The 22,541-nt window shown below is 45.6% G+C and overlaps 1 protein-coding gene across 2 annotated transcripts; it reads left to right on the forward strand.

The window, feature by feature from the left end:
• Positions 1-2,561: 2,561 nt before the first annotated feature.
• LOC114800966 (immunoglobulin-like and fibronectin type III domain-containing protein 1) lies at positions 2,562-21,355 on the forward strand. 2 transcript variants are annotated; one of them, XM_028998904.1, is made up of 26 exons: positions 2,563-2,832; positions 5,798-5,872; positions 6,877-6,903; positions 7,842-7,961; positions 8,464-8,603; positions 8,700-8,799; positions 8,866-8,907; positions 8,982-9,027; positions 9,116-9,293; positions 9,373-9,486; positions 9,561-9,729; positions 9,819-10,091; positions 10,483-11,175; positions 13,041-13,301; positions 14,351-14,475; positions 14,554-14,695; positions 14,780-15,076; positions 15,154-15,450; positions 15,886-16,065; positions 16,149-16,277; positions 17,045-17,353; positions 17,551-17,636; positions 17,721-17,913; positions 18,204-18,500; positions 18,698-19,024; positions 21,057-21,355. In XM_028998904.1, the coding sequence occupies exons 2-26, from the start codon at positions 5,839-5,841 to the stop codon at positions 21,059-21,061; spliced, it is 4,584 nt and encodes a 1,527-aa protein (XP_028854737.1). In that variant the 5' UTR covers positions 2,563-2,832; positions 5,798-5,838; the 3' UTR covers positions 21,062-21,355. The 2 variants fall into 2 exon arrangements, with proteins under 2 accessions (XP_028854738.1, XP_028854737.1); XM_028998905.1 differs by lacking the exon at positions 6,877-6,903 and having other exon boundaries at positions 2,562-2,832.
• The last annotated feature ends 1,186 nt before the right edge of the window (positions 21,356-22,541 follow it).

Below are 22,541 nucleotides of genomic sequence, written 5' to 3' on the forward strand. Positions count from 1 at the left end.
GTCCCCGTTCCCTCGTAAGCGCAACAACGACGTGCTCAAGTGGTCACTTGAGACGCATGCAGAGACACATTCTAATGCCTGGTGTGACCTGAAGTACTTAGAGCTGCCCACACAAGACACCCAACGGGGTGCTTGGGAGACCTTTAGCCTTGGGGTGAGTGAGTGCTGGGAACCGTCACTCCTCACTTGTTATCGGGGCCTGCAGTTGATTTTAATACAACAATACACACAACATCAAGTATAAATAACTATACCCAAGATGGGTGACATTTGATCACAATAATAATCTGAAAATATGACAATATTGTATCCATCTGAGACAACCTGCTGTGACCTTGGCATTGACCTCTCGGATCAGACAGTTCAGAGGATATAGATGAGCTTTTCTTTATTCAAAGAATCTTTTCAAGACCTTTATAGGTTATAGGTCATGATTCTTATTTTAGGGACTAATAACTATAACAGATTTACTGATAGTCTGACTGAAGAGATTTAGCAGCGTGTACACACACAGTACAGTACAGTACAGTAACACATTGGATCCTGATGGAGCAGCCAGGAGCATCTTGTAACTGGCCTGAATCTGTCAGACTCCAAAAATAGCAGAAAAAAAAGCCACTGGACGCAGCGGCCCGCTCCACACAAATCACAATTCTATTGTTTTTCTGAAGAGTTGTACGGGTCGTGTGACCCGGAGTTTGACTCTGACTCTCAGACATAAACTCATTTCAGCAGATTAGCAATTTAAATTTAGTGAATTTTGAATGATTGGCTCCCCCTAACGTTCATATTTTCTACACCCATGTCTGACTGTTGAATGGATTTAATGTGGTTGAACTGCAGTAATTAATATCGCCCTGAGTGGCAGCTCCCCATACAGACACAGTAAATATACCGCGTGCTAACAGCTTTAACAGGGTCTCGTCGTCTGTTGTTCTCTGAAAAGCCCAGCGCAGCTGCATCCGCATCCTGGATTTTCCGTAATCCTCACCGCTCCAACAGTTCCAACAGTTCCACAAGCCCACCATTTTGTTTGTGTGAGGTTTAGGGGGTCCAAATTTTTCTTGTGCCTGTATCTCATTAAAAATCAACATTCGTACTAAATTATTACTCTGACTATTTACAGCAAACAAAATACTTTCAACTTAGTTGAAATCTTTGTTTTTCCTTAATAGCTGTATATATATATATATATATATATATATATATATACATATATGTTTTTTCAATTCAAGCACTCGTGTAGAATACTTATCTGCATTTTTCATAGTATGTCATGTTATTCATTTGTTGTATGCCGATTACAACTGTTACATAATTTTTTATGCAATTCCAACTGTTTTTGGAAGTATACGTATGTTGATGGCCTCTTAGTCAAAGCCAAACATAAAATGTGGCTTTTGGGGTTTTGCTGAATAATGAGGTGACAGCATTTTGCTATCTACTCTTGATCCAAAACATTTAAGGATGTGGCTTCAGTAGGGAAAAAAGGGAGGTAAAAAGTCCTCCCTTGATCACTGGATTACAAACCGGCCTTGTCCGGAGCTTCCGGAGAGCCGTCTCTTTGCAGATGATGTGTCCAATCGGCGAGAGCATGAATTATTCAAAAACTAAACCATGTCTGATGAATTATAACTTCATTAGGGGAAATGGCCTTCGTTCCGCCAGCTCTTTGTCATGAAATGTTAAATCTGAAATGTTTTCGGCGTGTATGGGGCACCTGAGTGCCGGTCTTGAGGGATCCAACTGTGCCGTGACGTTTAGCGGTTCAGGAATTTAACCCTCTATGACCGCCGGCGCACACATCATCTGCTGCAGACGCCTTTCAAATAGCAGGAAGACGTCAGCCTGAACTGGAACATGTTGTACAACGGTGGCAAAGTTCAGAGCCGCATGCCATCTCCTACGAGGCCGCGCCCGGGACAATGAGTAGGGTTTCATTGGACCATTCCCTGGATTTCTGCTGGATAATCCTGAAACACGTGGATCAGGTGTCATGTGAAGGTCCAGAGTCACCAACAGGTCCTGAGCACAGCAGCTACTGGTGACAGTTCGTCCGGGCATCCTGGGCGTGAGGAGACAAGATCAGTTTACAGCATCCATCTTCATGTTCTCCGTCTCTAATTATTATCCCAGAACTTCCTTACTCCATCATTTCACATTGTTCCACACATCGGTTGCGACTTTGGCAGCTTTTAGAGGACGTGCAGCCATGCTGCCAGAGTGAAAATATGAAAAGAGATGAATTCTTGGAGATGTGAGCTCAGTGTCAATAACTGCCAGCTACTGAGCTGACAGGTAGCACGGCGAGAACGTCAGGTGTCTGGATTCTGCCGGAGACACTTTTTAATATCTGTATGGTATCTGTGTGTACAGATAGACCGGATCTGGTGTCCTGATTGGCTGAGAGGAATCCTGGGAGTGACAATGCCCTCCTTATCTACTGATTGACGTTGCTGTGGAGCAGCTGGATCAGGACAGGCTCCGCCCCTTCGCCGTCCCTCTCTGCCACTGGACAAGACTTTCGGCTCTTCCTGTCAGGTTTAGTGTCAGAGGTCACGGTGTAATATGGGCTGTTGACCCCCAGGCTTGAGGACTGCCCCACCGCGTGAGCACACCTTCCTGTCGGAGCCGGTGGCTCGACAGCACAGCCGACGGAGCTTCTCTTGGCACGACCAAAGTCCTGACAGCTGGCCGAGCGTTCGGCTGCGAGCGCACGCCGCCCAAAGGATTTATTACCCCCCGAAACGAGTTAGGGGCACCACTCAACTATCAGGGTGGCCAGCGGACGGCCACGCAGCCCCGCGAGAGAGAAGTGAGGACGACCGACAGGTAGGTGCCGTCCCTCGCTGTGGACGGTGGCTCTCATCGCACAGCAGGGGGTCTGCAGGGGCCACTTCAGGGCAGACGATTTCTCTCCGGTTTTTACAATGTGCCGCGGAGACCAGTTAAAAGCCGTGTAATGTTTGTACTGGTTATTATGGGGGCTCAGTGGTACATGCTGTAAAGGGATTGTGTTACAGCGGCGCCCTGCCACTCTGGCGGGTCAGGGTTAAAATCATCTGCGCAGTTGGCCGTCTGCGTCTCACTTTCAGCCCTCGGCTGCATCTTTCTTGCTGCATCAGGATTCTCTGGGTAAATCTGAACCATAGAAACACACAAGATAAAAAAAAAAATTAGACAATTTACAACAAATACACAATGTATGTTATTATATGAAAAAATTATGATGTTTGCACAAGCATGGTGTACCAGTGCCGGAAACGGGGTTGCAGAAGTGGAATTTTAAAATTATATCTAGCATGTACTGATATAAATAATGGAATGGCTACGGTCAACCTAAAGCCTGGAACTGGTGGACTCGGGGTATCAGAACACCTAATGTAATTTTATTTATGGAATTTATCAGATGCCCTTATCTACCGCGACTTGAACTCAGCAGTGACAGGGACAGTCCCCCCCTGGAGACACTCAGGGTTGAGTGTCTTGCTCAGGGACATGATGGTAGTAAGTGGGGTTTGAACCTGGGACTTTGTGGTTTTTCTGGTTAATAGGCCCCCATACATAACCAGTGCCTGATCCAGGGGGCTTGCAGAAATTGGACTTTAAAAATCTTTCCGTTTTACAATATCTCATTAATAATATTACATTTTGATGTACAAAAATCTTGACATCTAGCAGCAAATGTAATATTCATTATGAATATGAATGTAACACGTTCACCCAAGGAGTGAATCGATATTGTGGTCTGATGATGGACGATGGTGGGAGTGGGGATGGGGGTTGGTCAGCTTCATAATCATTTAGCTAACCTGTAAACCCCGCACTTGTTTATGGCCAGATGGTCCTTGTCGCCGAGCGCAGCTCATGTGACAGGAGTCTCAGTCAGGTCGGTGTGTGTGTGTTGTGTGTGTGTTGTGTGTATGTGTGTGTGTGTGTGTGTGTGTGCGGGGAGGGTGGGGGCTGGATACTTGAGAACGGAACACAGGAGGGAGGCTTCTCTGGGGATTCATCTCCAGCATTTCCTGGCTTTACGCAGGACTGGTACAGGTGGCGTGGAACACACTGGCACTTATACTGGCACGGGCAGAGCTGCTGCTGCTGCGCCAAGAAACCTGGACCCCAGGGGCGCTGTCCACATTTCCACAGACTTTGTTACACTTAAACCTTGAAACCTGGACAACTCTGGGACTGCATTGTGTCGGTAACCGTCCAGAGAGACATCAACTGGGCCAGGAAGGTGATCCTGATATGAGAAGAGTCGTCGCTGTTGACGATGGGCGTGGCCACTGTTCATGGCCCCGACTGTTACTCACGCACCATTTGAAACTCGCACGGCACTTCTGTCGGCAGCTCATCTGATGAGTGATTACATGACGATTTCTCACGGCCACAACAACAACCTACGTTTGACGCAGGCGTGAAGACAGAAGCTGACCCGTCTATCTCCACTGTCAGCCCGTTCCTTCCAGATTCTGAAGGGCTGCACGGCTCAGTGTCAGAGGTCACAAGGCGCGAGGCACGCAGGGCCAAATTTAGCATGTGCTAATTACCTATAAATAAAGCAGGGGCTGCCTGGAATGGCTGCCGTCAACCTGAAGTCCACCTGCAGACTGGTGGGGTCAGAACTTTCCTAACGTCATTTAATACATGACATTTATCACACGCCCTTCTCCAGAGAGACTCACACTCAGTAGTGACAGGGACAGTCCCCCCTGGAGACACTCAGGGTTAAATGTCTTGCTCAGGGACACAAGTGGGGTTCGAACCTGTGACTTTGTGGCGAGTGTGTCACCCACCAGGCTCCTACCACCCCAATACATACATGTCACCTGACATGTTATTACATGTTATACATGTTATTTAAAAACTGTACTTTAAAACAACTATGTTCTGATACATCACATAATTTAATTTAATTTTAACAACAATTTATTATCTTACAAGGAGTCCAATTATTTGCCGAATGGAACCACAGAAATCACCCTGCAGTACACCCTGCAGTACAGAAATTTGTTTGTTTGTATAATAAATGTAATTATAATAACGCACACCCATTAATAAAGCTGCTGCATAAAGAGAGATAAAGCCCTAATTCATTCATCTCAAAAAATGAATAAAAGCAGAGCAAGAACATCAACCCATTAGCAATTCTGACCCCTTAACTTCTGAACTCAGCACTTACCCCATTTCCCCTCCCTGTTCATCTGAGCTCCAGGCTGCAAGGTGAAAGGTAAAATTAAGTTTTTATGGCATACCACCTCTAGCTCCTCCCCTTTTTTTCAGACATAGCCAATGACCGATTTCAAAAGCGACTCGAAATGCCGTTAAGGTCAGGTTTTACTGCAAAATGAAATGGCTTTATTTTACGAGCCCGGTGACCTCGGTCAGACCCTTCCTCTCGGGCCCATGTGATCTTATTAATTCCTTTATTTTACTGTCAGGTTTAAATAACACAGCACACAACGTGTCACCATGATGCTGCGCCATTTAAAAGTTAAAACTGCAGATCAGGAGCCAGTGGCTGATTTACGGTCGAGCACATGTCCCTCTCATAAATTATTTCATTTGATTGAGACAATGTCTGTCTCTTTGGTGGGTGGGGGGGTTGAAAGCAGAAGTTACTAAAGTTACCTAAATATAATATTATCACACACTATTATAATTAATATGAACACTGAAATGAGCAAATGGTACGCCACATTAAAAGTCCATTTCATTTGTCTTCTACATTGTCTTCTATATAGTATTTTCAAGACTGCTGTCCATTTAACCTTCCACTTTCCCTTGGTCCCAGGTTCCATCTGATTCTCTAAAGCCTCAAACCCGACCAAGATCATGAAGTCGAAAGTGGCTGAGCCTGCCGAGAAGGGTAAGAAAATGAAGTCCCTGTGCAATTTCCTCTCTACAGGGGCTCAAAATGCATTGCATTCTGGGAAAAAAATCCATAGGAGACAAACTGGATGCATTTTAAAGTAATTTGTTAAATTAACTAATTTGAGACAACATTCAGACTTAATAGCTTAAACGATTATAAGATGAGATCATGTAAGATCACATGGAAGAACACGTGAACACAAGTCACATTTAAATAGCTCATTAATTTCACATAGACTAGATTAGTTGAGAATATTGTTTCTGTGAGTTTACAGGAGTCATATTTGCAGGAGGATAGGGCCCTACTTTTCTCTGTCTTTCTTTTCATGGTGGTCGCTGTGGTTTAAGGATAACAAATTCGCAAATCTGCCAACAACCCAAGGAAACGTCTTTCGTCCTCCACTCTAATGCTAATGGCCGGATCTGACCCGAGCCTGACTAAAATGATACCGATTAGTATTATCTGATATAAGAAGAAGCATACGATGATGATGAGGATGATAGCTGCGAGGAACCCTGAGGAACAACCTCCTGAAAGTGAAAGTTATTATGATTCACAGCAAGCACAGCAGACGGTGACACAATAAAATGTGTCCTGACCTTTTAACCCATCACCTTAGTGTGCAGCTGTGCGCCTGGGGAGCAGGAGTGTGCTCAGTGGCACCTCAGTGGCACCTTGGCGGTCAGGGACTCGAACCAGGCCACCACTGCCCCAGCTGTAAATTGCACATTTCCCACTTGTGTGACTAATAAAGGATCGTGTTATCTTATCTTCTCTTATCCTAAAGCTCGTCCAGCTCCCTCAGTGTAACCAGTATAACACCCCCCCGAAATTTCATCCACACCACTAAAGTCCTTCACCTGTCTATTCACATGTCTAACCCATTTTCACTGTGTGTCAATCCCGCTTGGACCCCACCCACTGTCCCTTCTCACCATCTTCTGTGCTGTTTCCCGCCACACCCGCCTTTGCCCATGTGTTGTTGACTAAACAACCAGGTGCTGAAGGATCCCCGCAAAAGAAAGGTACGCCCCGGACTCGGGCATTTGCATGGAGAGTGCTTATGCAAACGTTTCCTGCTTCCCCGGACTGCTTCTGTGCAAAATTAATAATTCACATTCATGATGTTATGTTATGGCAGACCGCTTTTTTTTTTTGCTTATTACGTAAAGATTTTGTTTCTGGTTGATCCGATTTATATACCAACAACGAATAAATCAGCACCCTTGATTTCAACCTATGTAAGTGTGAGTACCGTCTATGTCAAGTTGATACCAGGTTTAAAAGTTCAACAGGCTGCATGTTCTCACAGCTTTTGTGAGCGCAGTTTGAATGAACATATTCATGGGAATCAAAATAAGAGTCTTTGGGATTTAAAATGTCTGAGGTTCCATTTTTTTTTAAATCTGCACAAAAGCAACATATTCATATTCTAAGTGTATAATCTGAAAAATGTAAATCTGCATCTGGTGGGGAACTTTAATGCAGTTAGCTGAGAGTTTACAGACGGTCTACCGGCTTACAGGGGATTAATGTCACTGTTGGACTCCTTAAGTGGATTATCCAAAAAGGACTTGAATCCTCAGAATAGCTCCCTTCAAACTTGCTTTTGAGGATTTTATGTTTGTTCACCATATTTAAGTCACTGGTATATCTGTGTGGAGAGCCTAGAAGGAATTTTCCTTCGTTGCTCATCCATACGGAGATACTCTGTGCACAATCCCAAAAAAAAAAGAACAAATGTCTCCATTGTTCAAAGAACACCAGCTAAACATGAAGCATTGGCAAGGCTCGCCACTATGAAATACGTACATACACGTTCATACAGATACAGAATTATTGGTCAGAAACGTTGCACGCCCCATCCTGAAGTGAAATGGTGAACGGCTCCTCACGGACAGAAATCAACCCTGACTTCCTGCGTCTGAGTTTTAACTGCTAGTACTTGCCGGGTTTTTGCCAGGCATCAAGAGGAGGTCTAAAGTCCCGGGAGTGATGATAACGCAGTACATCGAAGAGCTTCCAGAGGGCAAGACGACTCCTGACTTCACACGCAAGCCCATCGCGTTAACCATCCAGGAGGGTAAGGGCTGCACAGCAGGCATTGAATGCGGTATTTTACGTTCATAATTATAGAATTTACAATGTAGAATACTAATTTATTCACTTTTGATCTGGTTTATTTTTGATCATTCAGATCATGTTATAACTGTTTGGGGCTGTTTTTAAATGTCTCTGCTTCTGTTGTCATTTTTGTTATAAGCCCCTTTTTCTATTTCTTTGGCATACAGCTGAAACAGACATTCGTCATACGGTGATGGTTTACGTAACTAGGGTGTGGTCAGGTTATGAATTATATAACCTAATGCGATTATCACCAGTGCATTTTTATCACAGCTTTTTTTCTGCATTCCCAAGCGACACCGGAGAGTCGCTATCACATTTCTGCTCGCTGCCTAAATATGAAGCATAATTCATTATTACAAGCGCCTTACAGAAGCAGCGCCTGTCACAGCCGGGCCTTGCTTAGAAACGTCATCTCCTGGAAATGAAACAAGGCTTTAAAAATTCTGCACGTCAAACAGGCAAACTGGCCATCTTCAAAGCCATCGTGACGGGAGACCCGACGCCGAAAGTGACCTGGAACCGAGCCAACGGGGAGATAAACGACCCAGAGAAGTTTCAGAGCAAATATGACTCGGTGACAAACGAACACACTCTGGAGGTGCAGAGAGATACGTGACGAAAGCCAACAGCCACTTTATTTTCAGAGGCAAAAATCGTCGAGAAAACGCACTCTGTTGAACTCGTGTATTTGCAGATGCCGAAAGTGACCGGCGACGAGGCAGATACCTACAAATGCTACGCCACCAACGAGTACGGCAAGGCCGTCTGCACTGTCATCCTCAATGTTATTGAAGGTATTTGCCACCAAAAGCAACTTCGTTCAAATCAAATGCACATTTTCATATTTCTGTGTTTTGTAGTTGGATTCAAGAAGAAGAAGGCGATGGAAGCTTCTCAGGCCGGTACGTTGAAGAGCTGCCCCCTAAAAGAGTTTTTTTATATACGGTCATTTTAACTCGTCCATGTTGATTTCCAGCTCCAGGAACAGATCCTACAGAGTTGAGGAAGATGCTACGCAAAGGGTAACGTGTCAAGTTAACGGACATTCCATGAGCGGGTTCAATCATTTTGACCCCAGAGGACCAATTTGAGCTGATCGCTTTGTTTCAGACGGAAGAAAGAGGAGAAGAAGGAAGGGGACATTGATGAGAACGTCTGGGACATTTTGCTGAGTGCAGACAAGAAGGACTACGAGAGCATCTGCACTGAGTACGGAATCACGGACTTCCGTGGAATGCTGAAGAAGCTGCAGGAGATGAAGAGGGAAAGGGAGGAAGAGCAGGCGGAGGTGCATCATGGGAACGACCCTGTCTTCCGTGCATCCATCAGCAGCGATTTCACACGTCTGTTTCATGTCTTTATCACAGTTCATCGAGAATCTTAGCAACCTGAAGCCAATTAAAGTCAAGTCTGAGGATCTGGCCGAGTTCGAGCTCGACATGGAACTCAAGGATCCCACCAGCCAGATCTTCCTCTATAAAGTCGGTACTACCGTCTTGTCAGATCACACCCACAGTCGTGGCATTTCAACCTTCCATCTGTTCTCCCCTGGCAGGATGGAGTCATGATTCCCTACAGCAAAGATGTGGAAATGGAGATGAAGCATTCCCTGAAGCAGGTTGGGAAGAAGTACGTGTTTCAAGTGAAAAACCTGAGTCCCGAGGACGCTGGCCTTTACCAGCTTGACGTTGAGGGCGTGAACATTTTTTCCACAGATTTTAAAGGTACGTGTCTTCTTTTTTTTTTATCTAAAGTTTCCCAGGATAAGTCGTATAAAATTGCCAGCCTTCAGCCGTCTGATTTGCGTTCCCAGTTCCTCCTGTCGAGTTTCTCGTCAAAATCCAAGAAGTGAAGGCAGAGGAGCGGGAGGACGCACTGTTCGAGTGTGTCTTAAGCCTGCCCCTGAACGAGATCGGCTGGAGCCTGAAGAACACCCCCCTCGAGTCGGGAGAGAAGTACGAAATCCGGGCGTCCGAGGACAAGCTCATCCACAGGCTGCTGGTCAAAGACTGCATGCCCGTGGACGCTGGCATTTACACGGCCATCGCGGGCATCAAGTCATGCAGCGCCTGGCTGATAGTTGAAGGTGAGACCTTATTAACCCTAATTAGATCAACTTTTTAGAATGACTCCTTCTGAATAGCTGGTTATAGGGATCTGCATCCAATAGGCTTGTTTGTAGTGTTCAGTTTGAAGGGTGGAGCTTCGGGAATATGAGGGTATGATATTGGGGTCCATTATTGTGTACATTTGAATGACCAGTTGTTCATTTCAATTGGTAGTGAATCAGTTCACCAGATTTTTACTTGAATCAGTAGCGAATCATTTCACTAGTAGTTTGTTTAAATTAGTAGTGAATCGGTGGACTTGTCCAATTGATTTGTTCACTCGTTTGGTCTCGATTATGAAGTCAGTTTGCTGCATTAGTTGTGTGCTAGTTTAGGTTAGTTAAGTAGTGGTTTGATCATCTTCTGCAGCTGACAACGACCCGGCATCAAAGGGGAAGAAAAAAGGCCGCAAGACCACAACAGCCGGGGGTGGCGGAGCGGACCTGTCCAAAATAGCCACAGAGCAGCAAGAGAAGCTGAAGAAGGAGATGGAAGAAGCCGTGGAAGCGGCCAAAAAGTGCCAGGCCGAACGCGAGGCCTCCGAGGCCGCCGCCAGGGAGAAGGCGGCCAGGGAGAAGGCCGAGAAAGAGGCGCAGAAGCGCGCCGAGAGAGAGGCGGCGGAGAAAGCGGCGAAGGAGGCAGCTGCCAGGGCGGCGAAGGAAGCCGAGGCCGCAGCCAAGGCGGCTACGGACGCCGACGCTGCCGAGGCGGCGGCCAAGAAGGCGGCCGAGGCCGCCGCGGCGCTGGCCAAAAAGCGTGGCGCGTCGAAGAAGGAGATCGACGCGGCGCAGGCCGCCGCCAAAGCGGCCGCGGAGGCCGCTGCCCAGGCGAAGGCAGAGGCGGAGGCCAAGAAAGCAGCTGAGGGCGCGGCCGCCGGAGCCGCGGCAGCCGCGGTGGCAGCGGCCGAGGCGGCGGCGGCCGACGCGGCGGCAGCACAAGCGGCAGCGGCCGAGGCGGCCGCAGCGGCGGCGGCGGCGGGAGGAGACGAAGATGGCGCTGGCGGAGGGAGGAAAGGCAGGAAGCAGCAGAGAGCAGGGCAGCTGGACGGAGACACCGCGGCAGGTGAGGAACCGTCACCTCACACTCGCCGATTCAACATGAACTCACCTTAATGACACGCTTGTCAAGGTTCTAAGGGGTGTGGCTTAACGAGGGACGAAAGCGGGACATCTCACCGTGACACAACGAAACGTGTCCTCTGCATTTACTGAGCAGTGGGCAGCCTGGGGACCAGTATGTGGGGACGGTACCTTCATCAAGGGGACCTCAGTGGCACGGTGGCAGTTGGAGATTACAGGCCCGCCTTCTTACCCACTAGGCCATGATATCACCATGACAAAAGTGATGTATTTCATTTATGGCAGCTGGGCAGTATAGACCAGCATATCGTTTACAATAATCTCTGATATTCTACTCAATTCCACCTTTCCTTCATACAGCACCGGCAATAAAAATATCTCTGGGCGCATTTCGATCCCACAGTGACACTAACAGACTGAAGTCAAAATAATTTGACTGAAGTGCATCCAGTAAACACTTTCTAAAAAAAATGAATTGAGTCAATATTATTATTGCTTGTGCAATGTTAATATTCACTGTACAGTTTTTTGCGCTGTTTAATTTGTCTCAGAAAGAGAAAGAAGCCGGAATATTCCCAGGGACACACCCATTCTGGGATCATTCTGGGGGCAGAGGTGGCCTAGAGGTTAAGGAAGCGGCCCCGTAATGAGAAGGATGCCGGTTCGAATCTCGAGCCACTGAGGTGCCACCAAGCAAAGTGCCGTCCCCACACACTGCTCCCCGGGTGCCTCTCACTAAGGGTGATGGTTAAAAACAGAGGACACGTTTTGTTGTGTCACCGTTTGCTGTGCTGCAGTGTTTCACTGTGACAATCACCTCACTCCATCACCATATTTTTACTTTTATTCTGTCTCCCTTTTGTGCTGAAGAACGCAAAGTTGAATGCTCGCTAGCACCACCTATCGGTTCTTTTCTGAACCTGCATACGAGTGCCAGCCACTGCCATTGATGATTAGTTCTTAGTTCAAGATGAAGCACAGCAATATAAGGGGAGTCCTTTACCTGCTTTATTTCTATTTCATAGCGTACTTCAGGACACTTGTATGCATTATAGATGTCTGTTTTGTTGTCATTTTTTATATCTGTATTTTTATTTGCATTTACTTTGCTGCATCCTTTGCAGTAAATTTCACCTCGACATAAATTGAATATTTAATAACATAAGTTGCACTAACTTAATCTTGTCAGATCCAGTGACAGTATTAATGTTCCCCATCTGCTCCATCTTGTGTAGCCATGGGAAAATATCCTCCTAAATCGAAGGAATATGAAAAATGCCTGTCGGCTGAATTTCAGTCATTGTTGTGTATATTGTTGATGTTCTGTATGTGTTTTTGTGTATGTTTGATCATTAGGGATCGGACAATATGCTTTTTTAATCAATATGATTGGTCACCTTTTTATATTCCCAATGAACATTTTGGCCCATCTGTCAATTGTGAGTGAATTGAAATGAGTTCTTGTCTTAAATCACATTGCATAGTGCAATATAAGGAATTTTGATGTTTTGTCCCATCCTTAGTGTTCATTTGTTTGTCTAACCCACTGTAGGATTGTGGGTTGCTTGTTTGTGTGCGAAATGGATGCCAGTTCAGCTTCAGACCCGACATTCACACACATGTCATTCATCCATACCATGCACTACACTCTGAAAAGTGGCATGATTGGCAGATGCTGGTTGAATGAAGCAGTTTAACTGGGGGTCTGGAGGTTTGCTGCTGTCCCACTCATGCTGTGATAATTGTTCATGTCTTGTGTCTACTATCTTCTGATTCCTCGCTCATTCCATCTGAATTTCGACATTTTCACACCTACTGCAAAAAAAAAAAAAAAAAAAAAAACGGAAGGTGGAAATCCACATGGCAATCCACATGGGAATCCCCATGGAAACCCGCACGGGAATCCCCATGGAAACCCGCACGGGAACCCGCATGGAAACCCGCACGGGAACCCTCATGGAAATCCAGAAGGGGATCCTCATGGGAATCCGGAAGGAAACCCACATGGGAATCCAGGGGAAGGTGGCGGTGAGGGGGCAGAGGGCGGCGGTGAGGCGGGCTCGCCGGGCCGCGTTCGCCAGGGCCCCCTGCTGGAGGAGACTGTTGCTGGTAAGAGCCAGGGCAGGGCACTCAGCCCAATGCATGGTGGCTGTGATGCCGCATGTCAAAGTCATTGGTGATCAAATGACTTTGCCATTGGTTGGGGATGTGATCATAAGATGTGTGGAGAAATGAATTTGCACAATTTACACAATCACATGTTAAAATACGATTAAATTCGAACAGCTCCGATATAAAAGCCAGATTCGCTATCACACATTTGCATGCACGGTTCAAGCGCAGCGAGATAAAAAGCATCTGCAGTGGGCGCAGAGTAGTGGGAGCACATTTTGCTTTTGTGTGCTGTGTTCTGTGGATCTGTGCCACGTTTGGCTGCCTTTTATGTAATGTGTCTCCCACTGGGCTCGTTTAAATTTAAAGAGAATAAAAAAAAAAACACAAGGAAAACGTCTGAGGACAGAAGAAGAATGAAGCTTAAGCTCAGAAGAGTGAAGAGTGCGAACACAGACATTTCCAACCTGCTGCAGTCACTTAACAACTTGCTCGGAGAGGCCATTTTCTGAAATGTGTCCATAATCATCAGTTCTGAAGAGCAGAGGACAAGAACAAAATGAAGACCAAATTGGACAAAAGATTGAAGAAGAAAAAAGAATTACATGGAGCGTCAAAATATCTTAGTATTATTTTTTAACACAAATGCATCAGGGATGTTGAGGGCCGCAGAAATCAATCCAAAATATAACTGTTCAACAGCATAACCAGTTTCATTTAGAATAAATACAACTATACGTAACAGGGGACATGTAATTATATGTTACTGTGTGTGGGGAAAAAATGGCATCAATATATTTGGTAGGTTAACACTGATTAGAATCATGATCACATCTTTTGGCATAAATCGACTAATTAGATTAATATTTTATGTGATATCATCAATATTTAAGAGTTCAACCCGAGCCAAACCACATACTGATAACTAGAGTAGTGTGATATGATTGCTTTTAGTGATGATTTGATGAGATTTGATGCTTTTATGAACCTCATGTCCCATTTGAAGCCACCGTCATGTTCATTTAACATGTGATGAAACACCGTAGAACCCGGCGTTCACTTCTCGGCGGGGTTGGAAGATTGTAAGGTGGTCATCGGGGAACCGGCGGAGCTGGTGTGCAAGCTGAGCAGCGCGGAGGCCAAAGGCGTGTGGTCCAGAGACGGGACCGAGGTCGGTCTGGTTTAGGTTCGAAGTGAAAATCCTTGGCATGGCAGCTGGGTTGACCGGGTAACGTTCTCCTGGTTTCAGATTCAGTCCTCGGACGGCTTGACCATTTCCCAAGATGGTGCGTACCACAAGCTGAAAATCCACAAAGTCTCTGAGGAGTTTGCCGGAAAATATCGGTTTGAAGCCGATGGCCGCAAAACTGAAGCCGTGATTGTTGTTGAAGGTCTGGCACTTTCTCTCTTTCTTTCTATTAGTCAGTGTTTTGTTTTTCATCTTCTCAGCGAATACGTTTCCATTTGCTCTCCAGATCCCCCCCGGTTTGATCCGGAGGAACTGAAGGTGTTTGCCACGCCCACTGTGATCAAATGTGGCCACCGGGCCCAGTTCAAGATCCCGTACGTGGGCCGTGAGCCAGTCAAAGTCCAGTGGTACAAGGAAGGGGAGGAGCTGGTGCCCGACACCAGCCTGAGGATCGAAATCGAGCCGGGTTACACCCGCCTCATGTTCAACTCCAAGCTACAGCGCAAGGACTCTGGGGAGATCAAGGTCAAGTTCAAAAACGAGTTTGGAACAGTTGAGGCCTTCACACAGTTGGTGGTTCTTGGTACGTACAGTTTCTGCGTTCTTCGATTATTTTTGTCAGTGTGACGCCCGGTAGATCTGCAAGACATTTGTTCACAGACAAGCCGACCCCTCCCATGGGACCCCTGGAGGTCATTGAAGCCTCGTCCAGTGCAGTTGAGTTCAAATGGAGACCTCCGAAGGACGCTGGTGGAGCGCCCATATCCAACTACATCATGGAGCGTCAGCAGGTGGGGCGCAACACCTGGAAAAAGATCGGGCAGATTCCAGGTGACGCCCACTACAAGGACACTGACGTGGACCATGGCAAGCGATACTGTTATCGCATAAGAGCCGTGACCTCCGAGGGCACCAGTGACTTGATGGAGACAGAGGACATCCAGGCTGGCACCAAAGGTACGTGGCACCATCCGAAAGTGCCGCAGAGAACCAGTGAAACAAGTGCAAAAATGCGGTGCTACAGCTCCTCAAGGTGATTAGTGCTTCCAATGCGAATCTACAGGGAGCGTTTCTGTCACAAATAGGCAAACAGATGTCATAAACCACCTCGCCTTTGAAGATCCATTACTGCGTTTCATGTAGAGATGTTCAGAAGCTATTTTCTGACTGGTCTCTGGGTTCATTCAACATGTCTGTCAGTAAAAAAAAAAACAGCTCTGGGTGCCGTGGGATCTCTGCCGGTTTCTGATGCTGGAGGCGAGTAATTAAGGCGAGTTCTCTGATCAGAAGTGCAGGGAGCCTTATGGCAGCCAAGATAACACAAGTTGCGTTGCGCTACTGTGTGATGCAAATCCCTGCAAGATTCTGTCACTTATTCTGTCCTATTTGCAGCCTACCCGGGCCCTCCTTCGGTTCCGAAGGTGGTCAGCGCCTTTAAAGACTGCATCAATCTGTCCTGGAGTCCTCCTGCCAACACAGGAGGGACCAACATCATCGGCTACAACCTGGAGAAACGCAAGAAGGGCAGCAACCTCTGGGGTCCTGTAAACCCAGTTGACGACCCCATCAAAGGTGCTTTTTATGAAGTACAGGGCTTTTTTTTTTTTTTTAAACACTTACAGAATTTTAATTCCACTCTGGCACTCTTTTCACAGCGAAGACGTTTGGCGTGAAAGACGTCATTGAAGGGTTGCAGTATGAATTCCGTGTCTCGGCTGTAAATTTCTCTGGAGCTGGAGAACCCAGCAGCCCTTCTGAGTTCATCACTGCCAGGGATCCCAAAAGTAAGTGAATCCAAGACTTAGGAAATCACTGTTTTACGTAATGCCTCTCGCCGGATACAATGCAGTAAGTGCAATTCAGATGCACTTTAGCTATCATCTCATGAGTAATACTGAAAGCTGCTTCCTCTTGACCTGTGCTGGGCAACATGATCATTTTTTTTAAAGGATTCATCTAGTGTTGTATTTTTTACAATCCATCGATTAATCTAATTGTTTGGTTTTTCAATTTAGATTCTTGATTGTTCTCATTAATTGACTAATATAGCATTTTATGCAATTACATATCTTAATTTACATAAACATAACTTTTTTTAAACATTCCAATACATGTTTATTTCTCTAAGAGTGAAGAGTGAAATTAGTGCAAAATAATGTTAGATGGCACACAAGACAAAAAAGTCACCCACAATACTAAAAGTGTTACAATATAGGACCTATACCATCTGATCAACTGATTGTGCGTGCGATTTTACTACAGGTGTCCAGCATCATAAAAAAATAGGCAATGTTTTTTTGTGAATGATTTAGGAAGGTGACAATCTATTGTCATATATTACCGACAATGAGCTTTGGAGCTGCTTAAATGTCTGTCATTGGCATCCTACATTATCTTTGACAAACAATCGCGTTTCTTGCACTGTTGAAACACAGAGTCACTCGCGTTGCTGCTACACGCCATTGTTGCCATCTTTGCTTTGGATCCAACAGCCCAGCCGCTCCAGCCAATCTTGACATGCTCCCCCTAAGATTTTGTCATGTGTTCCCAGAACCCCCCGGCAAAATTGTTGACCTCAAGGTGACCGACTCCACCTACAATACTTTGTGCCTGTCTTGGGGTAAACCGAAGGAGGAGAAAGGAGTGCATGACGAGGCCAAGGCCTACTTTGTGGAGGTTAGGCCAGCAGAGAACACCGAGTGGGACCGCTGCAACACCAATGCGATCATCATGAGTACGTTCACAGTGAAGGGCCTGAAGTCCATGGCCATGTACTGGGTGAGGGTGATTGCCGTTAATGAGGGTGGCGAGGGCGAGCCCCGGGAGTTGGACAACTACATCCTCGCCATGCCTCCACCAGGTGAGCAACCGTAGAACCATTAGCCAGCGTTTGCTAGTGTATACCTGGTATACCTCTGTGCCATTCGAATCAGACATCTGGAAAATCCCAAATTTTATGTGTGTGTGTGTGTGTGTGTGTGTGTGTGTGTGTGTATATATATATATATATATATTTATTTATTTATTTATTTTTTTTTTTTTTTTTTTTCCTCTCAGTGAGGCCCAGATTTACTGATAACAAAATAAAGAGCTTTATGGTGGTCAGAGCGGGCAATTCCACACGTTTCAACATCAACTTTGAGGTAAAGTGAAAGAAACACTATATCACAAGACCTGGCATAATCCTTAAAAGTTTCACATAATCGCCTTCCACTGTCCTGCCCTAGGCCTCTCCATGGCCAGACGTCATCTGGTTGAAGGACGGCATTCCCGTGTCCAAACGTGTCACCATCAGCAACGCTCCAGGAGCATCCCAGATCCTGATTCCTTCAGCAGAACGTTCTGACACTGGGGTCTACAGCATCATCGTTAAGAACATTGTAGGCCAGGACACCTTCAGCGTGGAGATTCGAGTCACAGGTTAGCTGTTGTTGAACTCTCAGTGGTGGCCTAGCGGTTAAGGAAGCGACCCCGTAATCAGAAGGTTGCTGGTTCGAATCCCGATCCACCAAGGTGCCACTGAGGTGCCACTGAGCAAAGCACCGTCCCCACACACTGCTCCCCGGGCACCTGTCATGGCTGCCCACTGCTCACTCAGGGTGATGGGTTAAATGCAGAGGACAAAATTCACTGTGTGCACCGTGTGCTGTGCTGCTGTGTATCACTTGTGACAATCACTTCGCTTTCTTCTTTCTTTCTTCTGCACACAGACGAACCAAAACCAGCGGGCCCAGTGGAGCTGGACACCAACGTGCCAGGAACCGTGACCGTCTCCTGGACAGCATCCCCGGACGAGAAACGTGACGACCGTCTGCACTACATGGTGACAAAGCGAGACTCCAACAAGCGGTCATGGCACACAGTGGCCGACCGCATCTTCAACAACCGGCACACGGTCTGCAACATCCTGCCCGGGCGCGAGTACCAGTTCAGGGTCTACTCCAAGAACGACATGGGGCTGTCCGAACCCTCCGAGTCACAGAAGTGGTTCATTCCAGAGAAGAAAGGTGCGTGCGTCCCTTTCTCAGCATCTATTTAACTTCACTGTCTTGAGATTTGACTCCTTGCCAAAGAGGGAAGGGAAGTTGCTGGCCTGCTTCAACTTTAATGAAAATGTCCCGCTGTCCCCCACAGCAGGACTAACGTTTTTATACTAACGTTTTTTAATCCTGATAAATTCTTCGTCGCCGCTGTCGCTTTTCAGAGAAATTCAAGCTGCAGATGCCGGAATCCAAGACCTGCACCCTGGATCGGCCTCCGAAGTTCCTGGTCCCCCTGAAGATGCACGCGGCCCCCGAGGGATACGAGTGCTACATGAGCTGCGCCGTGAGGGGAGATCCCACCCCTCACGTCACATGGTACCGCGACAACGTCAGCCTCAACACCAACACCAACTACTACATCTCCAACACCTGCGGCGTCTGCTCCCTCCTCATCCTCAGAGTGGGACCCAAGGACACCGGAGAATACAAAGTGGTGGCTGAGAGTCCGCTGGGTCAAGCCGAGTGCTCCACCACACTGACAGTCCGAGGTACAGACACACATACAAACACACAAACACAACAAACTGTCAGAGGTAAACACAACAACAAACAGACACACACACATCAAACAGTCAGAGGTAAACACACTAACAAACAGACATACACAACAAACTGACAGAGGTAAACACAACAACAAACAGACACACACACACAACAAACACACAAACACAACAAACAGTCAGAGGTAAACACACTAACAAACAGTCAGAGGTTAACACAACAACAAACAGACATACACAACAAACTGACAGAGGTAAACACAATAACAGACACACACACACAACAAACACACAAACACAACAAACTGTCAGAGGTAAACACAACAACAAACACACACACACACAAACACAACAAACTGTCAGAGATAAACACACCAACAAACAAACATTCACAACAGTCAGGGGTAAACACAACAACAAACAGCCACACACATCAAACTGACAGAGGTAAACACAACAACAAAGAAACATACACAACAATCAGAGGTAAACACAACAGCAAACAGAAATACACAACAGTTAGGGGTAAACACAACAACAAACAGACACACAAACACATCAAACTGTCAGAGATAAACACAACAACAAACACACACAAACACGACAAACTGTCAGAGGTAAACACAACAACAAACATAAATACACAACAGTCAGGGGTAAACACACCAACAAACAGTCAGGGGTAAACACAACAACAAACAGTCACACACACACACATCAAACAGTCAGAGGTAATCACACAAACAAACAGACATACACAACAGTCAGGTAAACACACTAACAAACAAACATACACAACAGTCAGAGATAAACACAACAACAAACAGAAATGCATAACAGTCAGGAGTAAACACAACAACAAACAGACAAACACAACAAACACTCAGAAGTAAACACAACAACAAACCGACAAACACAACAAACAGTCAGAGGTAAACACAACAACAAACAGACATACACAACATATGCTTAGAGGTACAAACAGACATACACAACAAACACTCAGAGGTAAACACAACAACAAACCGACAAACACAACAAACAGTCAGAGGTAAACACAACAACAAACAGACATACACAACACTCAGAGGTAAACACAACAACAAACAGACATACACAACATACACTCAGAAGTAAACACAACAACAAACAGACTTACACAACAGTCAGAGGTAAACACAACAACAAACAGACATACACAACAAACAGTCAGAGGTAAACACAACAACAAACAGACACACACAACAAACACTCAGAGGTAAACACAACAACAAACCCACAAACACAACAAACAATCAGTGGTAAACACAACAAAAGACAGACTTACACAACACTCAGAGGTAAACACAACAACAAACAGACATAGACAACACTCAGAGGTAAACACACCGCTAATGATAAACACTCCACTTGGAGGGGTAAACGTGAGAGTCATGCAGACACTCTTTTAAAGCAAACGTGACCTCTGAGGTCATGGTCAGTCTGCACTAAACTCCATGTGGCACATCTAGTCCGTGTCAGGGAGGAGCTATTCTAGGTTTTTACACACTGTAGAAATTTTACAGAAATTGCAGGGCTCCTCTTCTTGTTTTCAGGTTTGTTTTCTCAGTTTAAAGATTAACAGCAGATTTTTAGTCAGACTGACATATTAAAATGGATTTTCTATGACCAAACTTGGATCATTGTTTAGATCGGTATTTTAAAAAACATGAGTAATTAGTAGAGCTGGGTGCCTCATACATAGGCAAAAAATTACAAGTTGCCAAATTGAGCACAAAATCACCCAATCTGGCCACGCGTTCATCTCCAAAATATAACCGCGTCTGCAGCAGCAGGCATAGTAGCTGTGGTGACATTAAATTATAAAAAGCATGTTAAATGAAAGCAAATACCCGACCCAATCAATTTCGTAGCACCAAGCAGATGTCCCATGTGCAATTTGGAATCCTGTTAATATATATGATGTGACTGAAGTGACAACTGCTTATGACATTACTTCTTCTTCTCTTCTTTTTTTCAGAATAAAGCAACATGGCAGCTGACTCCTCTTGCAATTTTTTTTTTTTTTTGATGTCATATCAGTGCTGTTGTGTTATTGTGGTGTTCAGTTCTATACATGTTTACACTGTGTTATCAGTTCTCTGTAGGTGAGAGGCTGAGAATGCTTAAATGATTTTACAGGGTTTCTGTGGTCTGTGTGCTAATGACGCCGGTGGATTACGACTGGAGGTGCTGTTTCGTGAAGAGGATTAAAGCATGTGCTCAGACAAGTCATTCTCTGTGTGCGTACTACTGCTTCTAATAAACATTACAATAATAGTAATACATTTTATTTATAGGCACCTTTCTGACACATAAGGATCAATCAAGACACATACAATCAAAAATCTAACACTAACACATGCACACACACTGCACAAAATAAAAAATAAAACATTTCGTCTAGCACTTAACAATTCCCTAGCATGTTCTTTTCCTGACAAGCCTTATTAGGGCTATTAGTTTTGTAACAAAAATCTATAGAAACCGAATGAGAATTGCTGGTGTCTTCTTCTTGTAAGTCGCTATGGATAAAAGCGTCTGCTAAGTTAAGTAAAGTGAATACATGCAACAGACAGTAAAGCCATAATAACAGTAAAAAAATTAAATGGTATATACAATTTAAGCCATTTAGACGAATCAGAGAGATAAAGCACACTCTGGATTTAAGTGTGGATTTAAAGTGTGACAGTGAACTGAGCTCGGGCGGTAGGGAGGCCCAAAGACTTGGCATTACACTTTGGCGAAGACATTTTTTGCAGCTCAGATGCGAACGGCGAAAAACTGAAAATAGCCCTGCTCCACATGTGTCCAGTGACGTCCCACTGCTTCAGGTTTAAATGCGGCCATTGTCATGTGGTCATGGGCTCTAACTCGACTTGCCCGTATTTGGTCTGGCCCCCAAAGTGATGAATCTATACCTGACAGAGTTATTACCCTCCGGAGTGGTCACTTTACCCGCCGCCTCGCAGAACAAGTGTGGCCATACGATCTACGTGCGAGTGTACAGGCCGTGCGCACGCAGGGCTTCTTAAAATAAACGTGTCCTGCTGCAGGACAGAAACGAGTGAAAGTGCAACAACAACCAGACGTCCCCTGTTCCCAACGTTCCCTGCCTGCGCACGGACCGCAATTCCATTAAACTGACTATGTTGTCGATAGAACCGGCGATCGGTGGCGAATGGAACAAACATTAACTGCCTCCCCCGCCCAACACAAACCAGTGAGCGTGATGTCTCTCTGAGATGCGTTTGTCCATATTTAAAAAATAATAATAATAATAATGATTGTCCCGGTTCGTGGACAATTAAAGCATTTTCCATCTAAAAAAGGCTGAAATCCGTGGTGCAGGACGGTAATCGTGCAATTAAAAAAAGTACAGAAGCTCACCTCGAGGTCCTGGGTCATCTCGAGAGCTCCGGCCTCCCCTCGCTCTGTCGTCCGTGTGACGGCGGCCGGTGGAATA

The sequence above is a fragment of the Denticeps clupeoides genome, chromosome 12, assembly GCF_900700375.1.
Source record: "Denticeps clupeoides chromosome 12, fDenClu1.1, whole genome shotgun sequence".
NCBI lineage: Eukaryota > Metazoa > Chordata > Actinopteri > Clupeiformes > Denticipitidae > Denticeps > Denticeps clupeoides.

Bases quoted from the DNA above. Each gene is read 5' to 3' on its own strand.
- LOC114800966 (XM_028998904.1), top strand. From the start codon at position 5,839: ATGAAGTCGAAAGTGGCTGAGCCTGCCGAGAAGG. The intron at 8,604-8,699 runs GTGCAGAGAGAT...GTGTATTTGCAG, and splicing joins CAAACGAACACACTCTGGAG to ATGCCGAAAGTGACCGGCGA. The intron at 14,476-14,553 runs GTCGGTCTGGTT...TCCTGGTTTCAG, and splicing joins GGTCCAGAGACGGGACCGAG to ATTCAGTCCTCGGACGGCTT.